Source organism: Oncorhynchus tshawytscha, linkage group LG20 (genome assembly GCF_018296145.1).
Source record: "Oncorhynchus tshawytscha isolate Ot180627B linkage group LG20, Otsh_v2.0, whole genome shotgun sequence".
NCBI lineage: Eukaryota > Metazoa > Chordata > Actinopteri > Salmoniformes > Salmonidae > Oncorhynchus > Oncorhynchus tshawytscha.
Window position 1 is genome coordinate 17,426,259 of NC_056448.1, and position 20,447 is coordinate 17,446,705.

The 20,447-nt window shown below is 40.3% G+C and overlaps 2 protein-coding genes across 8 annotated transcripts in view; both read right to left on the reverse strand.

Annotated features, from left to right (window-relative positions):
* LOC112219368 (guanine nucleotide exchange factor VAV2) overlaps positions 1 to 20,447 on the reverse strand; it is a 1,336,992-nt gene that overhangs the window by 1,148,218 nt on the left and 168,327 nt on the right. The window lies entirely within an intron of this gene.
* LOC112247003 (target of Myb protein 1) lies at positions 974 to 13,661 on the reverse strand. 3 transcript variants are annotated; one of them, XM_042302280.1, is made up of 16 exons: positions 13,512 to 13,660; positions 6,143 to 6,227; positions 5,964 to 6,042; positions 5,703 to 5,852; positions 5,453 to 5,587; positions 5,176 to 5,304; positions 4,802 to 4,918; positions 4,543 to 4,676; positions 4,432 to 4,459; positions 4,199 to 4,322; positions 4,049 to 4,112; positions 3,442 to 3,511; positions 3,064 to 3,132; positions 2,337 to 2,396; positions 2,058 to 2,097; positions 974 to 1,902 (listed from the first exon to the last, which is right to left on the reverse strand). In XM_042302280.1, the coding sequence occupies exons 1-16, from the start codon at positions 13,561 to 13,563 to the stop codon at positions 1,805 to 1,807; spliced, it is 1,434 nt and encodes a 477-aa protein (XP_042158214.1). In that variant the 5' UTR covers positions 13,564 to 13,660; the 3' UTR covers positions 974 to 1,804. The 3 variants fall into 3 exon arrangements, with proteins under 3 accessions (XP_042158214.1, XP_042158216.1, XP_042158215.1); XM_042302282.1 differs by lacking the exon at positions 5,176 to 5,304 and having other exon boundaries at positions 13,512 to 13,661; XM_042302281.1 differs by lacking the exon at positions 3,064 to 3,132.

Sequence of the window (20,447 nt, forward strand, 5' to 3'; positions counted from 1 at the left end):
TCTTCAGGGTTTGGCCAAGGTAGGCTGTCATTGTAAATAAGAATTTGTTCTTAACTGACTTGCTTAGTTAAATAAAGGTTACATACATAAAATTCCTTCCACTTGTACACAGGATACAGAAATGGAGGTAAACAGCTTATTCTGAAAAAGACCAAGACAACAATCTTGATTTATACTGAACAAAAATATAAACAACACGTAACACGGCTCAAATTGGTTCACATCCCGATTAGTAAGCATTTCTCATTTGCTGGGGACAAAAGGACACAAACATGTGTAGTTTTGTCAAACAACACAATGCCACAGAGTTCTCCATTTGAGGGAACATGCAACCAGCATGCAAGAAGGTCCACCAGAACTATTGCCAGATAATCATTGGGCCTAGCTCCCAAGCGGACCTTTGCCCTTCCAGGCCCAACCAGGTTGCGCCCCTGCCCAGTCATGTGATATCCATAGATTAGGGCCTAATTACATTTATTTCATGAATTGTAACTCAGTAAAATGGTCAATTATGTTTTAGTTCAGTATAGTTTAGATACCATGCAGAATAGATTTACAGATCAAAAATGCAGTATTTCAGAGAACCAAACATTGGCCTAGTTTATGCTTCACAACACATTTCTAAATTGCCTCTTCCATACTTTGGTTTTAGGCATGTTCGTTTTTAAAACGTTGAACTTGGGATATCAATTCCTTGTATCAGGAAAAAATACATAGTTCAACTTCCCCTTGCCACAGCTGTTTGGAGCCCTTCAACACTTTGCTGTTCCGTGTAAAAGTTATGGCATTCCAGTTTCTTCAGACAACTTTTAAAGTTGATATGACAAAAGCATTAACACTCCTGTAAGTACTTGACAGATTCAACATGCTTTTTTAAATGACATTGGAAATTGCAAAACCTTTGTGTTATTCAATCACAGAAATCAGCCCACACGCTGAGCACCCATCTCAGAGTGAATAAAAACAAACTATCTTTAAGACTTCACCTGTGTTTAATGTTACAGTAATTCATCATGACATTGTGTAACATTTGATAAACTTCAAGTACTCCAGAAACAAATTCGTTTGTATTGCTCTTCCTAAAAGTGTCCTGTATTACAAACGGGATTCATCATGAGCATCACATAATTCATTTCCTCTAATTATAGCTTATTGCAATCTACTAACATTGTGTTTATCATGCCTGCATTTTCTGGAATGCACACCATTCAATGTTCATCTGAAAATATTGGGCATATTCCATTCTCTTCTAAGAAACATAACAGGAACTAAACTTAATAATTGTGCAAATGTTTGTATCCGCAGCCATACCAGAGGCTGGTGGGAGGAGCTATAGGAGGACAGGCTCATTATGATGTCTAGAATGGAATAAATGGAACCGTACCAAACATAAGGAAACCACATGTTTGACTACATTCCATTCATTATAATAAGCCAATCCTCCTATAGCTCCTCCCACCAGCCTCCTCAACTGGATATCCATATTTATAGTGGCACTGGACGACTTAAGTTCTTATCATAAAACACTCTTAGTGTAAGTTAAAAACACTTGGTCCAAGTTAATTTAGCCGTAACATAAAAATATACATTAAAATGTACTAGATGAAGACCTTAACCCAGGAGAGTTGATCATAAAGTAGTTCTGTAGTGTACCTGAGTGTAAGTAGCACAACCCTATTGTCAGGAGTTGTTGTTCCCACCAGTCATTTACTCACTGTATGTGCCAATCATACATTCAGCCAGTTCAGTCCTCTCACACTATTTGGGAAAATGGCATTGGTTATGTGACAGGTTGCGGCTTGGCCTATTTTTCTGAGTGGTTGTTGTCGTCACGAGAAAAAGCTTTCAGGGACGGGAGTCGCTCCGCTGCTCTCACTCTTTCTGCCAGAAACCTGTCAAACTCTAAAAGGAGGGAGAAGGAGAAGTTGCCTTAGGCGGGCTTTGTTGGTCTCAAAGAGGGATTACTCAGGACTTTGTAATTGTACAAGGAAGCAAACTAAACTGTTGTTGTATCTACATAGCGATACCCAGGGAGTGGATGAGAAATAGACGCTCACCCTCACTTGTCACACCCTCTGAATCAGCCATGTCGTCCTCCTGTGATACACATAACACACATGAAAGCCATGACTGTTGTGTTCACGTCAAAAGTCACATGTCCAAACAAAATTGAATGTGTTCAAGAATTCAGGAATGTTACATTTGCTGGGGTAAAGCATAAAGTCCATAAAACCAAATTAGAGAGGGGGTGCAAGGACTGGCACTGGTATAACATGGAACCAAGTTGGACTCTGCTTGTATACCATGACATTGAGTGAATGCTAACAGTGACCCACCTCGTTCACATCCAGCCACTTCTCAATGTCATCCATCACAGACGTCTGACTCACAGGGATCTGGGGAGTTAGGCAAGAGGTTACTGTCAGGATGTACTGTAAGCCACTGTTTTCTTGTGACCGCCAGACTCTAGAGTACCATTACATTTGTCTTTGGCAATCTACACATAACCACCATTCAAGCATGCTGACCCCTAGTATTCTGATTGAAACCAGTTTATTTTAGACAGGGGAAACAAGGGATCCATCCACCACACCAAATTTACAGCAGGGAAAACAGAAGAGAGTGGGAGTAAATTAGCAAGTATAATAATGATTCAGAAGAGTTATCATTTAAAAAGGGATACTTGGAGATTTTGGCAATGAGGCCATTTTGGACACAGACAAAAATGGTGTTCGTGAGTTCATATGGCACTGGGGAAGTAGATAAAGGGCCTCATTGCCAAAATCCAGAAGTATCCCTTTAAGATGTGCCAATACACACCATCAGTTTCAGAAATGAACACTTATTACACTCAACACATGAATGCAAAAATCAAAGTAAGCTAAAAATAACCAGATAAGGCACACCGGAAAAAAGATCATACAACCATCTCAGTGCAAAGACGGAAGGAAACAATCATTCATTAAAATACACACTAAACATGCTTGAATGCAAAACATCCCAGCATAAGCACCAGGGGTAGAATGCAAATGGAATGGCACTGTGCCAGCCAATCAGACCCACCATTCCCTTTTCCATCATCCAATCAAACTGTGTCAAGGAGCTGAGGGGGGTGATGTCTGGGCTGTCACCCTTTACACAGATCGACATTTTTTTTATGAACAAAGATACCGGTAGACATGCATGCCATAACACAAAACCATTGGGTTATGAACAAGGAGACAAAACAGAGACAGAATCTTATAGCACTAACAAAATTGCGGCAGGACACAGAACATTGTTTACACATAGCAGACCAACACATTAACTAAGACACAGGGTTATTGTACATATTAGTGACACTCCACAGGGCATAAGGACTCCATGGACACAAGCAATGCCCTTCCTAAACAAACATCCTTTCAAATCTGTACTGGGTTAAATAATTCTGGGGTTACTGACCGTTCCAGTGTTCTGTAATCTGGTGTTCTGTGCTTGAGCCAGACTGTCGGCAACACCTTCATTCCGCTCACTGAAACACATATTTCACTGCTTAGAAAATGATGCAGTTTACAGTGTACATACAGTAGTAGAATATTAGCCATCTCCACAAGTAACCGTTGGCCAAAGTATGAACAACTTTATTGGAAAACCAAATATAGAGGAACATTCCTTCAACATTTGGATTGAAAATGTTTGCAATTCTCTCACTAGCCATATAAGCTTGCAGTTCATGTCAGACTCCATTCATAATCCTTATTGACAGAATGAAGGGCACAAATAACTTGAGAGAGATAAGCAGCCATCCTGAGCCAGTCAGGTTCACTTCCGGTCTAGACTAGTGCACCACCTTAGCTGGAGCAGGACTGTTATAACCTAAACAAGCCAGGGAGTGACAAGACAACCACAGCACTAGTCCATTTGTTATACAGTACTAAGACAGGAGAAATTCTTGAGACCTGCTTTAGAGACCTGCTTTAGTAAGCTCCCTCTCACTCTTGCTACAAGTCTGAACAATCCATTCTACCATGAAAACTAAACCTGGACTTTTGTTGGAGCTGTCCATTACCTCGGTCTTAGTTGTGTCTGTGAGATGCTCCTGTTCTGTGCAAATTCATCGAATTCCCTCATACCTATGGGGGAAAACAGGGTAAGAGAATGAATTGTACTATAGAGACACATTGAGAACCTCTATCAGAGGAACACTGTAGTTACTTACTGAGTCCTGTCATCTGACTAGACACTGTGTCCACTGTTGATCGGCTGAGATGGCTGTGGGTGGGAGCTGTAACAACAGGCTTGATTGCTGCGCTGAGGTCAATAAGGTTGACGTAGGTTGGGCTCTAGGCGATTGGGAAAAATGTGAAGAACTTGAACAGTACATATTTCTCATCCAAACATGCATTTGTGATAAGGGTAAAGGACCACAGATGCTTAAGAAAAGGCACTTACCTGCTGTGTAGCTCTTTGTCTCTGAAACCTGGAAAGGAAATAATGAAAATCATACTGCTATCATAGCAGGAATTATTGACTGTAGCTGATGTTGATCATTTAGGACAATACCTCTGGTAGCGAGTGAATGTGGCATTGATTTCGTCATTGGCAACCAGCAGCTCCTCGGTCAGTTTCTCCTCACTGAGTCTTGGGACTAGCTCCATTATCTTATCCTGCATGTCTTTACATGCTGCATACAACTCCTACTGACAGAGAGAGAGAGAGAGCAGGAGATACAGAGAGTCAGCAATGGACAAAAGAGAGATGGATACAAACAGATGACGTGTGTCACAGCCATAGAGAGAGCCCAGCGAGTGAACCAACTAACCTGAAGCAGCTCTGTGTCTGAATGCTTGGCTGTTGCTGGATCCAGTTGAGACATCATATCTGACATTACTGTCAGGTTACCTCGAACCACTCCCAGGTCGGTCTTCAACTTTTTAACCTGGAATAGGAGTCAATGGCATCAGCACTCATATGCTAAATTGTGTTGGGTTGGCATAATACTGTAAAGCATCAACTTTTATTATAAATTCTGAATGTGAAACAAGTAACTGTGAAACATCCACAGTGCACAAGGTAATTGGATTTTAAAGTAATGCCCTGGAGTGAATTCAGCCTGCATGCAAAAGATTGTTGTGTTACTAAAAGAAAAGCCATGCCATTTTAGAGGCCCCTGTATGACGTGAGCATTCCAATCACCTGATAAGGTGTGAAGGTGAGGGGTCCCTGCTCACTCTGTTGGGATGCAGGAAGCTGTGGTGATATGGGGACAGGCCTGGGGGATGAGGGTGCAGCAGATACAGTGACAGGCCCGTTATCAGGCACAGTCTGGTGGACAGAGCACAGTGACCATTTGAGTTAGAGACTAGTGTTAGGGAGTTAAAACAACTTTAGAGAGGTTTAGCAGAAAGTTGTACTCTGTATTTGTCAGTGAGGAAATGCATGCATTTTCACCAGTCATTGTTTGAAGGTATACCCTATTTGGAGTGTGAATGGGGGAGTATCCGTCTAGTTCAGTCATGGGGAACTCCAGTCCTTTCCGTCTCAGGTCCTCGTACACATAGACCACGCCCGTCAGAGCTGGTGAGCTGCGGAATGCGTCTGCCCATGCCTGAACAATAGACAGACACACATCATAAACAGCACACACCCGACAATAGCTAGCTTTCAATTCCAACACAGCTCTGTGACTTACTGAAGGTATGAGTACCAATGCTATCTCTCACCTGTATAAGGCTGAGCACTCTGTCATGCAGGACCAGAGGGGGATTGTTCTTGGGTAAGATGGACCTGACAAGAACCCCCTCAACAAACTCCCTGGTTGAGACTAGCACATGGAACCTGTGGCCACAGTTCTTCACACACGCTTCCAGTACCTGAGAACCAACATGACATAAGAGAGATGGCGAGAGAAAGAAAGTTAGATTACAAGTTCATGAAGAAAAGGAAAAAATATGGTGAATGAGAGAGGTAAATGTGACACTCACAGTCAATGCCAGCATGACCTCTCTGAAGTTCTTGTTTCCAACAATCCTCTTCTTTATTGCTTTGTATGCATCTCTAGGCCTGTAATCATTGTAGGTAAACAATCAACTTCAAACAACAAGAGCACAATACAGTAAGCTGTCAAAGGAAAAAATTGTCCATTATGTCAGAGGATACACACCCCTCCTCTGTCTCATTGATGATGTCACAGATGTCCATGTTGAGGGCCCAGTCCTCCGACTGGAGACTGGAGCTGGTTGCATATTCTGAGAACAAAAACAATTGAGACATTGCACTTTATTTTGCATAAAATTACCTGGAAGACATAGTCACTGTGACCAGCATTAGGTTCCTTGGCAGACGCTTATTAAACCATTTAAATGTTCTGTCTTCATTTCTCTGAATATGAGGGGATAGAAACAGGATTTAGCTCAGTCGAGAAAGTAGAACAACCTCTCCTACTTGTACTGTCTCATTGTGGTCATATACATTAAAATAGGCAGATTGTTTTTCCATCTATAATTACATCACAGGGGAGTTTTCAAGGTTAAAAGATAAAATAGCAGGCCACTTGTAAGTCTACATAAAAACAAGTTGGCAAGCAGATGAATTATTAAATCAGCAATGTTACTCACTATGAAACATCGACAGTATGCATGTTATTCTATTATTTCTTAAAGGCCCAGTGCAGTCAAAAATTTGATTTCTGTGTTTGATATATATTTTCACACTATTAGGTGGAAATAATACAGTGTACTATTGTGAAAATGGTAATGACCTTTTAGTGTAAGAGATGTTTGAAAAGTCTAACTGAAATGGTTGCCTGTTTTGGTGGGATGGCGTTTTGGTCTACCTGGTAAATTAGTTAATATATCAATAAGAAAGAGTTCCAAACCTCTGCAAATAACAGCTAGTTTTCAGCTTTCCTCTCCCACTCACAGTCCTAGCAAAATTATTGATTGAGAAATTGCTCTTTCTTAAATGGTTTGATAGAGATAAAAATGGATGCATTGGAACATTTTTTATTTTTTTTAAATAATTTTAAAATTGTATTTATTTTAATTAACAACAGATCAATACATAAAGCACATGAGGGAACACAAGCATACATAGATTACAAACAATGGACAATCAATTTAGGGGCGGGGCTGGGGCGGGGCTAGGGGGTACAATATCACATTACAATTACACAAGGACCAAGGACATACATATACTTACAATTCTAACAGCTTTTTTGTTAGTAGAGCATTTAACCGTCTTAAAATACAGTTCAATTTCTTTTTGTAGGGTACGAAAATGTGGTTTTCTGTTTGTAAATGTACATTTGTGTATATGAAATTTGGCCTTAAGAATAATGAAATGAATGACATAAAAATGTTTCAGCTTATTTCTATTGTATGTAAAGAATCCAAACAGTACATCTCTCCACAATAGTGTAAAATCTTCATAAATGTGTTCAATTATAAACCTACTGATGTCTTGCCACAGTTTTCTTACATGCATACAATGCCAAAAAAGATGCAACACTGTTTCTGGGTGGTCATTACAAAAGGAGCAATTTGAGTTGATGTTTTCCTTAAACTTCTTCATATAGTGGTTGGCAGGATAATATTTATGAATAATTTTAAAGGAAACTTCCTTAATTTTGTTAACAACACACAATAATGTGTGGCAACATCCAATTTTTTTCCCAACAGATATTATCAATAAATCCATTCCAATAAGGCATGACATAAGGTATAGATACAACATCCTGCTGAAACAAGGTTCGTATCGCTCTGTTGTTGAATGGACCAAAAGAGAAACAAATCTTTCCTACTGATGAGTCAACAGGGTCAATAGAAGGTAGGCTCTGAGGGTCAGGTCTTGACACGTTCCTGAATAACATAGCAACACCTGAGGGAATGGCATCTAAAACAATTGCAAAATCTTTAGGTGTTACAGGGACCTTGTAAAGTGATAAGAATTCTTTATAACTGAGTAAAAAAAACTGTTCGAGAAAAATTGTGTTCATAAATGACAAGACCATGACAAGAAAACCTGCCGATGAAAAGCAGAACGTTTCACTGGAACTTTGTCAATATTATAATTGCAAAATAACATTAAGTTAAGGCCACCAAAAGTAGAGAAGACATGATGAGGAATAAAATTCCAGATAGAAATGGGTCTTCTTAGGAATTGTTTTATCCAATTGATCTTAAAAGTATTTTTAAAGTAGTAAAGTCCAGAAAATTCAGTCCACCATTCTCACAAGTGTTCATTACAGCAGTTTTCCTAATGTAATGGGTACGGTTTCTCCAAAGAAAGTTGAAAAGCATCAGGTCTATCTCCTTGCTTATTTTACTGTCAAGATATAAAGATAGAGCACCATATGTTAGTCTAGAGATACCTTCAGCCTTGGTTATTAGGACTCTACCTTTTAAAGATAAGTCCCTCTGTAGCCATTGATTTAGCTTCTTCTGGGGTTTTTAATAAGAGGGTTAAAATTTAGTAAGCCTCTAGACTTCTGATCCTTTGTAATGGTTATGCCTAAATATGTAAGTTATTCTTTTACTGGAATACCATAATATGAAAGTGTCACACAATCTTTGACAGCTATGAGTTCACATTTAATAATGTTAAGATATAGACCAGACGCTTTGGAAAAGGATTGTATTTATTTTATTTATTTATTTTACCTTTATTTAACCAGGTAGGCAAGTTGAGAACAAGTTCTCATTTACAATTGCGACCTGGCCAAGATAAAACAAAGCAGTTCGACAGATACAACGACACAGAGTTACACATGGAGTAAAACAAACATACAGTCAATAATACAGTATAAACAAGTCTATATACAATGTGAGCAAATGAGGTGAGAAGGGAGGTAAAGGCAAAAAAGGCCATGGTGGCAAAGTAAATACAATATAGCAAGTAAAACACTGGAATGGTAGTTTTGCAATGGAAGAATGTGCAAAGTAGAAATAAAAATAATGGGGTGCAAAGGAGCAAAATAAATAAATAAATAAAAATTAAATACAGTTGGGAAAGAGGTAGTTGTTTGGGCTAAATTATAGGTGGGCTATGTACAGGTGCAGTAATCTGTGAGCTGCTCTGACAGTTGGTGCTTAAAGCTAGTGAGGGAGATAAGTGTTTCCAGTTTCAGAGATTTTTGTAGTTCGTTCCAGTCATTGGTAGCAGAGAACTGGAAGGAGAGGCGGCCAAAGAAAGAATTGGTTTTGGGGGTGACTAGAGAGATATACCTGCTGGAGCGTGTGCTACAGGTGGGAGATGCTATGGTGACCAGCGAGCTGAGATAAGGGGGGACTTTACCTAGCAGGGTCTTGTAGATGACATGGAGCCAGTGGGTTTGGCGACGAGTATGAAGCGAGGGCCAGCCAACGAGAGCGTACAGGTCGCAATGGTGGGTAGTATATGGTGCTTTGGTGACCAAACGGATTTCACTGTGATAGACTGCATCCAATTTGTTGAGTAGGGTATTGGAGGCTATTTTGTAAATGACATCGCCAAAGTCGAGGACTGGTAGGATGGTCAGTTTTACAAGGGTATGTTTGGCAGCATGAGTGAAGGATGCTTTGTTGCGAAATAGGAAGCCAATTCTAGATTTAACTTTGGATTGGAGATGTTTGATATGGGTCTGGAAGGAGAGTTTACAGTCTAACCAGACACCTAAGTATTTGTAGTTGTCCACGTATTCTAAGTCAGAGCCGTCCAGAGTAGTGATGTTGGACAGGCTGGTAGGTTCAGGTAGCGATCGGTTGAAGAGCATGCATTTAGTTTTACTTGTATTTAAGAGCAATTGAGGCCACGGAAGGAGAGTTGTATGGCATTGAAGCTTGCCTGGAGGGTTGTTAACACAGTGTCCAAAGAAGGGCCGGAAGTATACAGAATGGTGTCGTCTGCGTAGAGGTGGATCAGGGATTCACCAGCAGCAAGAGCGACCTCATTGATGTATACAGAGAAGAGAGTCGGTCCAAGAATTGAACCCTGTGGCACCCCCATAGAGACTGCCAGAGGTCCGGACAGCAGACCCTCCGATTTGACACACTGAACTCTATCAGAGAAGTAGTTGGTGAACCAGGCGAGGCAATTATTTGAGAAACCAAGGCTGTCGAGTCTGCCGATGAGGATGTGGTGATTGACAGAGTCGAAAGCCTTGGCCAGATCAATGAATACGGCTGCACAGTAATGTTTCTTATCGATGGCGGTTAAGATATCGTTTAGGACCTTGAGCGTGGCTGAGGTGCACCCATGACCAGCTCTGAAACCAGATTGCATAGCAGAGAAGGTATGGTGAGATTCGAAATGGTCGGTAATCTGTTTGTTGACTTGGCTTTCAAGACCTTAGAAAGGCACGGTAGGATAGATATAGGTCTGTAGCAGTTTGGGTCAAGAGTGTCCCCCCTTTGAAGAGGGGGATGACCGCAGCTGCTTTCCAATCTTTGGGAATCTCAGACGACACGAAAGAGAGGTTGAACAGGCTAGTAATAGGGGTGGCAACAATTTCGGCAGATAATTTTAGAAAGAAAGGGTCCAGATTGTCTAGCCCGGCTGATTTGTAGGGGTCCAGATTTTGCAGCTCTTTCAGAACATCAGCTGAATGGATTTGGGAGAAGGAGAAATGGGGAAGGCTTGGGCGAGTTGCTGTTGGGGGTGCAGTGCTGTTGTCCGGGGTAGGAGTAGCCAGGTGGAAAGCATGGCCAGCCGTAGAAAATGCTTATTGAAATTCTCAATTATGGTGGATTTATCATTGGTGACAGTGTTTCCTATCTTCAGTGCAGTGGGCAGCTGGGAGGAGGTGTTCTTATTCTCCATGGACTTTACAGTGTCCCAGAACTTTTTTGAGTTAGTGTTGCAGGAAGCAAATTTCTGCTTGAAAAAGCTAGCCTTGGCTTTTCTAACTGCCTGTGTATAATGGTTTCTAGCTTCCCTGAACAGCTGCATATCACCATCAACACCTGGTGATTTATTGTTCTTTAGATGTTTGATAGACTCTAATCTCTTCAACTTTGATGGGTTCATCACACTGTTTAGATTCTATATCACTGATAGAATGAACATTATTCAGTGAGTTAAAAAACATATCTGTGGATTCCTGACAATATGTAGAGCTATACAATTTTCTGTAAAAATTGCTCCAGTATTTAGCGATTAATTTTTTGGTCATCTGTAATAATACCATCAATGTTTAACTTATGGATAGCGTTATTTTTAGAGTGAAATTTCTCAAGTCTAAAGAAATGGGATGAATTCTGTTCTCCCTCCTTAATCCATTTTTTCCTAGATCTAATAAAGGCTCCTTCTGCTTTTAATTTATATATATTATCCAGTTTATTTTGTAACTCAATTAGTTCCATCTTCTCCTCCTCTGAGAGGTCGGCTGGGGACCTCTGAGAAAGGGAAGTTATCTTAATGATCACCTTTTCTTCCTCAGCTCTTCTGGTCTCAGCAAGATTACTACCATATTTTCTAAGGTATTTGGACACCTCAAATTTAAAGAGCACCCAGTTCTTGCAATACGAATTTTCTTCACAAGCCATTTCCCAAAAGTGTGAGAGCAGATCTTTAACCTCAAATTGAACTATATCTTAATTTAATAATGAGCTATTTAGCTTCCAGTAGAATGCTCTACCAAGGTTAGTATCAGGGTAAATATTTTGATATCAATGTAAATAGCCCTATGGTCTGTGAGGGGAGTAGTACAACTATTTGAGGTAACACACTCACTATCAATACATTTGGATATAAGTCAAAAATATATTCTGGATTGTCTGGAACCTGTTTTGTTACTCCAAGTGAATGATCTGTCGGCCAGAAACTCTCTCTCTCTCTCTCTCTCTCCATATATCAGAAAGATCAAACTTTTCCATAAAAAGTATTAACCCAAATTCTGATTGGTTCGCCTACCTGGGGGCCATCTATCAGTTGAATTATCTATTGTAATGTTAAAGTCCCCTCCTATCAATAATAACAAATTGGGAAATTTAGATAACCAATGAAGTATATGTTTCTCTATAGATTCAAGCAACTCATCATTCTCATGTTTGGTGTTGTACCCGTAGAAGTTTACAGTAATGAGCATAATGTCATTGTAACTGATCACAAGACAAATAAAGTGACCAAAGGGGTCACATTCCAAGTGTAGAATATTACCGCCAAAGGTATTTTCATTGTACTGACACCAGCGGAGTGTTCAGATCCATGGGAAAGCCAAATATCGTTGCCCCACTGTAACCTCCAGAAGTTGGCATGAGTGAGACTCTCGAAAAAAGCAAAATCTGTTCAAAATTGTTTTGCAAATAAAAATAAGACCTTGAGCTTCACATTGTTTCGCAACCCCCTAGCATTAAGAGAAACTATAGACAAAGACGAAACAACAAAGATGATATAAAAGTATAAACTGTAGTAGGATGAGTCAAAGACGTAGGAGCAGTGAACATAAACGACAAGGAACCGAGATCTGCACCATTTAAGTCAATTTAAAGTGAAAATAGCTTATTCCATAACCTTTGAGCTAGACGTTATCTGGCTTTGAAATTCAACTCAACTGAAAATTATGTTCAAGACCAAACCAAGGGTTCTTGTAGTAAGAGAGACTAAAAACCCTCTTTAGTGTAATCAGGAACTATTCTGAGAAATAAAATAACAAATAATAATTTAAAATAAAAGGGTACCTACTATTTTAAATGCATATGAAAACTGATAATAAAATAATGGAATAAAAACGTTTTACATATAAACGTTCCTAAGACCTTTTGGAAATAAGTATTAATAACTAAATAGAGCAATAACCATGTAAAGTCAGAGCAGACCTGTATGCCCTTTAAAACAGTATCTTAGTTACTGTATACATCAAAAATAAATACAGCTTTCAATCTTCTTCGTAAATTTGTAAACAAAATAGGTCTTCTGGTCATACAAGAACAAACTAATAAATTGAAATACCTGAGTATTCCTGAAAAATAGTCACCTGATGCTTGTTAGGTAAACAACATAAGGAAAATGAGAATACCATGGCTGAAACCATCAACCTGTTCCTTCTAGTGAGATTTTAGGGATTGGAATTTTAAGAAATTCCCCTTTCTTAAAATTAGGTCACGAAGGAAGGGAACACTTTTCACCACCCCACCCAGAGCTTGCCAAACGATTGGTCTATAGACCAACAACAATACCCAAACTGGCCAATTAAATTGAGGATTAAAACACTGTAGCCCCGCCTCTATGGTATTATTGTGCGGTGCAAGTGTCATTCAAGTCATAGCGTAATCTAAATATTTTTTTGCACTGTCAATCTTGATCAATTAACTAACTATAAGCAAGCAATTATCAGTTTCGTTTCTTATTAAATACATAACCAATAACGTCAATTTCCTTTTCCATTACCTACGGATTATCTAGTGTCGTTTTATGGAGTGATAGTGTCTGTTTTCCAACAATAGCCTACCAATGTCTTGTAGCCTGTCATGCCCGATGCAACCATGTAAACTATCTACAAACTCACGCGCCAAACCACTATAAACCTACTTTATTAGTTAAAATGTAACAATTACCTATTCGCTGGCCCACCGGTGTAGTAAACGGGTTTCCTGTCAGAAACTCCATCCTTCTTTCTTTCTGCCAGTCAAACCAAAATCCAGAACTGCGCTTCCGTCGTTTCCACAGCAGAGGAGTTACCGCAAAGAACTGAAGCAGCACACATTGAATTAAATTAGGTTACGTCATCTGTTAAAGTGAACGTTACATTCACTGAACATTTGTGTACTAATTGGGAATTGCATAAAATGAGACCATATTAATATATGCAGATTAATAGGGTAGCCTACAATAGAGCCACCAGAACAGTTGCAGAGAGGAACAAAATAAACACTATTTAGCTAAAGGCTAAACGATAAACCATCTTCACATTCTACCCCATCAAAATACGTGGACTATGAAGCTACACTACATGACAAAAAGTATGTGGACACCTGCTCGTCGAACATTTCATTCCAAAATCACAGGCATTAAATGGAGTTGGTCCCCCTTTGCTGCTATAACAGCCTCCACTCTTCTGGGAAGCCTTTCCACTAGATGTTGGATCATTGCTGCTGGGACTTGCTTCCATTCAGGCACAAGAGCATTAGTGAGGTCAGGCACTGATGTTGGGCAATTAGGCCTGGCTCACAGTCGGTGTTCCAATTAATTCCAAAGGTATTTGATGGGGTTGAGGTCAGGGCTCTGTGCAGGCCAGTCAAGTTCTTCCACACTGACAAACCATTTCTGTATGGACCTCGCTTTGTGCACGGGGCATTGTCATGCTGAAACAGGAAAGGGCCTTCCTCAAATTGTTGCCACAAAGTTGGAAGCACAAAATAGTCCAGGATGTCATTGTATCCTGTAGCGTTAAGATTTCCCTTTACTGGAACTAAGGGGCCTAGCCTGAACCATGAAAAACAGCCCCAGACCATTATTCCTCCACCACCAAACTTTACAATTGGCACTATGCATTGGGGCAGGTAACGTTCTACTGGCATCCGTCAAACCCAGATTCGTCCGTCGGACTGCCAGACGGTGAAGCGTGATTCCACACTCCAGAGAATGTGTTTTGACTTCTCCTGAGTCCATTGGCGGCAAACGCTTGGCATTGCGCATGATGATCTTAGGCTTATGTGCTGCTGCTTGGCCATGTAAACCATTTTCATGAAGCTCCCGACGAACAGTTCTTGTGCTGACATTGTTTCCAGAGGCAGTTTGGAACGATGTAGTGAGTGTTGCAACCGAGAACAGACCATTTTTACACGTTACGCTTTTCAACACTCTGTGGTCCCGTTCTGTGAGCTTGTGTGGCCTACCACTTTGCGGCTGAGCCGTTGTTGCTCCTAGACATTTCCACTTCACAATAACAGCACTTACAGTTGACCTGGGCAGCTCTAGCAGGGCAGAATTTGATCAAACTGACTTGTTGGAAAGGTGGCATCCGTTGACGGTGCCATGTCGAAAATCACTGAGCTCTTCAGTAAGGCCATTCTAATTGCCAATTGCCAATGTTTGTGTATGGAGATTGCATGGCTGTGTGCTCAATTTTATACACCTGTCAGCAACGGGTGTGGGTGAAATATCCAAATCCACTAATTGTGTCATTGTTTTCTTGAGTCATGTAAACTTTAAAGTAACAATATTGTTGGCTCTGTGCTTTACAGCAATTTCAACTAATTCAGTTTTCTGCCACCAGGTCGCACTGTTTCATTATAGATCATGTACATGTTAGGGTTATGGCAGAGATGTTAGATTTACTAGTCAGTCTGTCACTAGTTATGTTATGGTATGGTTTCTATTTCACATAGGCTATTTCACTTTATTTACTGTGCACTATAAGGAGTTATAGACACGTCTATATTATTTATTACAGTATTTTTAGATAGTAATGAGAATATGTGCAACAAAAAAACAAATTATATGTACTGTGGATGCTATGACATTGTAATAGCATGTATTTATTGCAAAATTCCTAAAATATTGAATAGTTTGTGCATTTAAAGTAAATAACCTGTAAATTACATTCCTTAAATGTTGTATTCTTCCTCAAAGAGGCTGAGATATGCAGGAGAAAAGCCCAATAATTGACTTGTTATGCCGCAAAGTTGAGTGACTCAGAATGACTCATGTGAGACGAAAATGAAAACACTTTAGAGGTGTTACTCTCACCATCTCTGCCTTTACTGTTCTGTACCTCACAGATATGATTCCATTATATCAGTAATACAAATATCATATCTTCCTGTGTGTGACTGATTTGGTTGCAGGTGCTTTGAGGTTGCGAGAGTGTTTCAGAGCAGGTAACTGCATGTGTGAGCGTGAATATTGAACGTGCAGCAGATAGTGTTTGAGAGATGGTCACTGTCTGAGGTCATCATATGTGAGTTGCTGTGTTGCACCTGGAATAGTTGTTTTGTTCATCAATGGTCTCATGAGTCTGGGAGTAAAGAGAGAATCAGGGTAACCATCACTGTGCTCTTCTCTGCTGCTGGCCTGTCACACCCAGGGGCTTTCTGACACACTGGGTTCCACAGCACAGAGACTGAAAAGGAACTGGCCATTCACTGTGACATGTTGCTCCACATACAGTATGTGTATTTCAATGGCATTCAATTGTCCATCTGATTCCAAGTGTTTTTCAACTGTACCAAAGTAGGTTGGTGTCACCTTAATTGGGGCGGACAGGCTCGTGGTAAGGACTCGAGCAGAATGAGTGGAATGGTATCAAATATATTAAATAGGTGGTTTCCATGTGTTTGATTCCATTCCATTTGCTGTCCAGCCATTATTATGAGTCGTCCTCCCCTCAGCAGCCTCCACTGATCTGTACCCATGAAATTAACGCTAACAAAAACTATCTGGATGATTACAGAGAGAATGAACCATTATGGCCTATGTATACCATAATCATAATGCAATGGGGATTTCTTATTAGGACATGTTGGTATAAAAATGTTTAGGGAGTGATAAGCCCTTGAATCATGGTGGTCCATGCTATCTTATGTTGAACAATGGGTGTGAGAAATGGTATTTCTGGTAAGGAAGGGTACCAGTGTGTTCCAATGCAAAGTCTTGGTGACCACTGCAGTGAACCAATAGCCAGCCTACATGGACCTGTCCAATCCACAGCTGAAAGACAGTCGCTGGCACAGCGTGATTTCTTCTCTCAGAGGAAGCTCATGGGTTCAATACAGGGACTGCAAAATGCCAGTGGTCACCAAGATTGAGCCCAACTCTGAGTCAATAGACAGAAATGTCACATAAAATGATGTTGCATCATCACTGTCTGATCATCAATGTGATAAAGATGAATAGAAAATATAAACAGATTCCATGCAATTTGGAAGCAAGTCAATGTCTGGCCAATGTACAATTTCTCCTATCTCCGGTTATTGAGCCAATTGTTTACAAGATCTTGCACATCACATATTGACCTGGGAACTGGGAACTGAGACATAATCGACAGTAACTTGATACTTTGAAGATCATTATTTAGCTGTTGTACACTAGATCATCCAGGTGTGAGATTCTTTTCAGTTATAAATATAAATACTGTTCAAATTGATCAAGAAAAGGTTGCAGAAATGCATGGAATGTGATGGAGGAAAGGGTCTCAACTCTCATCAACTCTTCCTCAACCCTGAGTCAGATAACACAATTCCATAGAAGCTTTATTTTACAGCTCTATCAACCAGTATTGATTCAATCTCTCATTGTCACACTTCAACAGTTTTCTAATCCTCCACTAATGAATTAAATTAAACCAGCCACAGTCACAGGGCACAGGTCAATGGAGATGCAGTCGAAAGACAGGCAGCAACATGCATGGTTGGAAAGGCCATCTCTTGCAACTTGTGTTCACCTATGCTTCCTAGGCAAATTTGTGAAACCACATGATTCAAATGCCCTTTATATAATTGAGATGCCATTATGAACCTATACTCAATTTCTTTAATGTCACTAAATGCACAGTACTTAAGTTATTACTGGATTAATATTGTAAAGCATATGAATTTGATATGATGTTGACTTACATTCTAACACCTCTATTGTTAACTGAAACCACCTCACCTCAGCATGCTCTCTCTGACACCATGCTTTCAATTATAAAAAGAATAATCTCACAGCCTTCATTTCTACATTCGTCAATAACAACAACATTACATTGAAAGGCAAGGTGACATGTTGCTAGGGAACAAAACTGTGAAGAGTGGCTGCATGCAGTTGGAGCAGGACGCATGTTATTAAGGCATGTTGGGTTATTCTTCTGGCCCTCTGTGAGAGGCCTGAGATATTCCTCCACTCCACCAACAGCTTCCAGTGGGCAGCCTCCTGATCCCTCCCAATGTGCCACCTCTCTCCATATCTGACATGCACACTAAGATCTCTTCTTTATTTTCACTGGTGTAAATGTCAAAATCATTTGTCAAGGGAACAAAATACATACAGCAGGGAGCATACAGCCCTGACTATGGGGTTGTATTTACAAGGAATTGATTTGTCTGAACCTGCTTTGAGCTTTTCGGTCATAACAACTCACAACCAGAGGGGAAGTCCAGGTGGGGAGAGGAGGGCAGGAGGAAGAAAGAAAAAAAAATGTGTTTGCCAGAAATGGTCCCTAATTGGTTAGGCGTGTTATCTTCTGTGCAGGGATTGTTTAATGTCTCGGCCCACGCCGCATGTGAGAACGAGCCAGCTGAGAATCAGCAGCTTCCAATTAGGGTGGGTTGGAAGTAATGTGTCTGAATTCTCTCTGTGCAGCTGCTTGATTGTATGCTTTTTGGCCTGCAAATGAAATGCAGTGAGGTGTCTTCACTGACGCAGAGTCTGGTAATTTGCAACCGGCTGTGCCTCTCTCTCAGCTTTCAGGTAAATGCCACAGAAATGATTGAGTCTTCAAGTATCTTCAATCCACAAAAATATCTCGCAAAACAATAATTACATCTAAAGCACCCATATCATTAGGTCCAGTAAACCAAACTCTTGAACAGCTACTGTATTGTCAATTGACAGTTTTCCATTCTGAAGCAGTGTGTATTATTATTTGTTAGGATCAACTTTCCTTTGCAGATGGTCCCCAGTGGTGGACTTGCTATGGAGTGAAGGATTTCAGAGAAAGAAAAGCCAGTGGATCACAATCCATCTCCCCCTGAGTCCCTTGGTTGAGTCATCTGTGTGCGCAGCGCAGGGGGCTGAGGTGAGGAGGAACGTGCTCTGGGGCGAAAATACAAACAGTTGGTTCTCACTAGTGTAGAGCAACACCATCACTCCCATCATGGGCTGTTGTCATGACAGTTGCACACGCATGTGGCAGAATGCTCTTTTGTAATAGGTTAGATGTTAAAGCCCAAACCCCACGCATTACATTTGCTTTGTGGGGACAGTTTTAACGCTCCTGTCACAGGAGGTTGGTGGCATCTAACGGGGAGAACGGGCTCGTGGTAATAACTGGAGCTGGATCAGTGGAATGGTATCAAATACATCAAACACATGGTTTCCATTTTGCTCCGTTCCGGCCATTATTATGAGCCGTTCTCCCCCAGCAGCCTCCACTGGCTCCTGTGTTTTTGTTTCCCATGCTCTCGACACCCACCCATGTCTCTGAGATGTGAGTGGAAGAGAAGGAAGAAAACTTTGCCTGATTATCACACTCACTTGATAACACAAAGCATTTGTTACGCGAAAGTGATTCATAGAGATAAGTACTTGGAAAAGCACAAGATTCAATTAAGGTAAAAAGATGTACATGATCTTGAAATAAATCAATTTAGCTCCTTATAAATCCAGCTTACAATATCCGTTGCACAAGCTTTTTTACCTGGCTTGGTGAGTAAAACAAACCAGATTTTAAACAGTTATTTAATAAAAATGGTTTAAGAATGGAGAATAAACCTGCCATTGCAACTCTTTAATTAGACAAGCACGCTAAACCGATACAATATGTACAACCAGAAGTTCTGACATTCTAAGCCACAAAACATTATAACAAGTAGCCTAATCACAATCAACTCCCATGGCCATTAGGATCATAAATGTGAAAAGTACATGTTCCGTTTTCCACCCAGATAATGTGCCAGTCAGTTTGGATTAAACCATTGTAGAGAATTAAGCATAAACATACAGAGCATTGTGAATGAGCTGTTACATTGAGCAGACTGTGCTCATTGATAGATGTCAGGTTAAAGAGTGTTTTGTAATAGAATAAGCAGCAGACAGTGTATTTCAAGGCATATTATCTCATTCAAAGGGGAGAAATTCTGAGTTCCATTATGCTTGGAAAGTTGTCCTTGATACTCTTGAGATATTTGTCAAAGCCACGTTCACAGTACATGGTTTTGCACTATCACACATTTATCTCTACTGTCACAAAAGAATTACAAGTATTGCAAATTGGCAACAGCAATTCCCGTCAGACCAATCAGCGTAATAGAAGGTAATGGGGAACAAAAAAAAGCAAAACACAGCTGAAATTGAAACAATATTACAATTGTGAAAGCAGAGAGTTGAATGTAATTCTGGTGACTTTCCCCAGGAATCAGACACAGCTAATGACAGGGAAAGGTACCACAGTAAAGCAGCTAGTCCAGAGGGGAGATACCAAGGAGCCAAATGACAGCGAGGAGGATCTATTTTGGCTCCTTTTTTCACCTGGCATGGAAGCCAAGCAAGCAGTGGCCTTTAGCAAGGTTAAGCAGTGTCATAGTTAGCCGTGACCATGTAAAATGTCACCAAGAGACAGAGTGAGGTTTGCTAGTCATAGCTGTGTAGACAATGCCCATGGGAATGAAGTGTCAAGCCCTAATGCATTAAATGATAATTGTAGTCATAGCAACACATAACTGTCTAATTACTTTAATTGGACAGGGTCCATTTGAATAAGATAATTGCTATTAAACTGGTACTCAATGACTCTCCCGTTGCAGAGCTTTTAAACGTTGTTACTCACTGTTTCAAATCACACTACAGGTTTT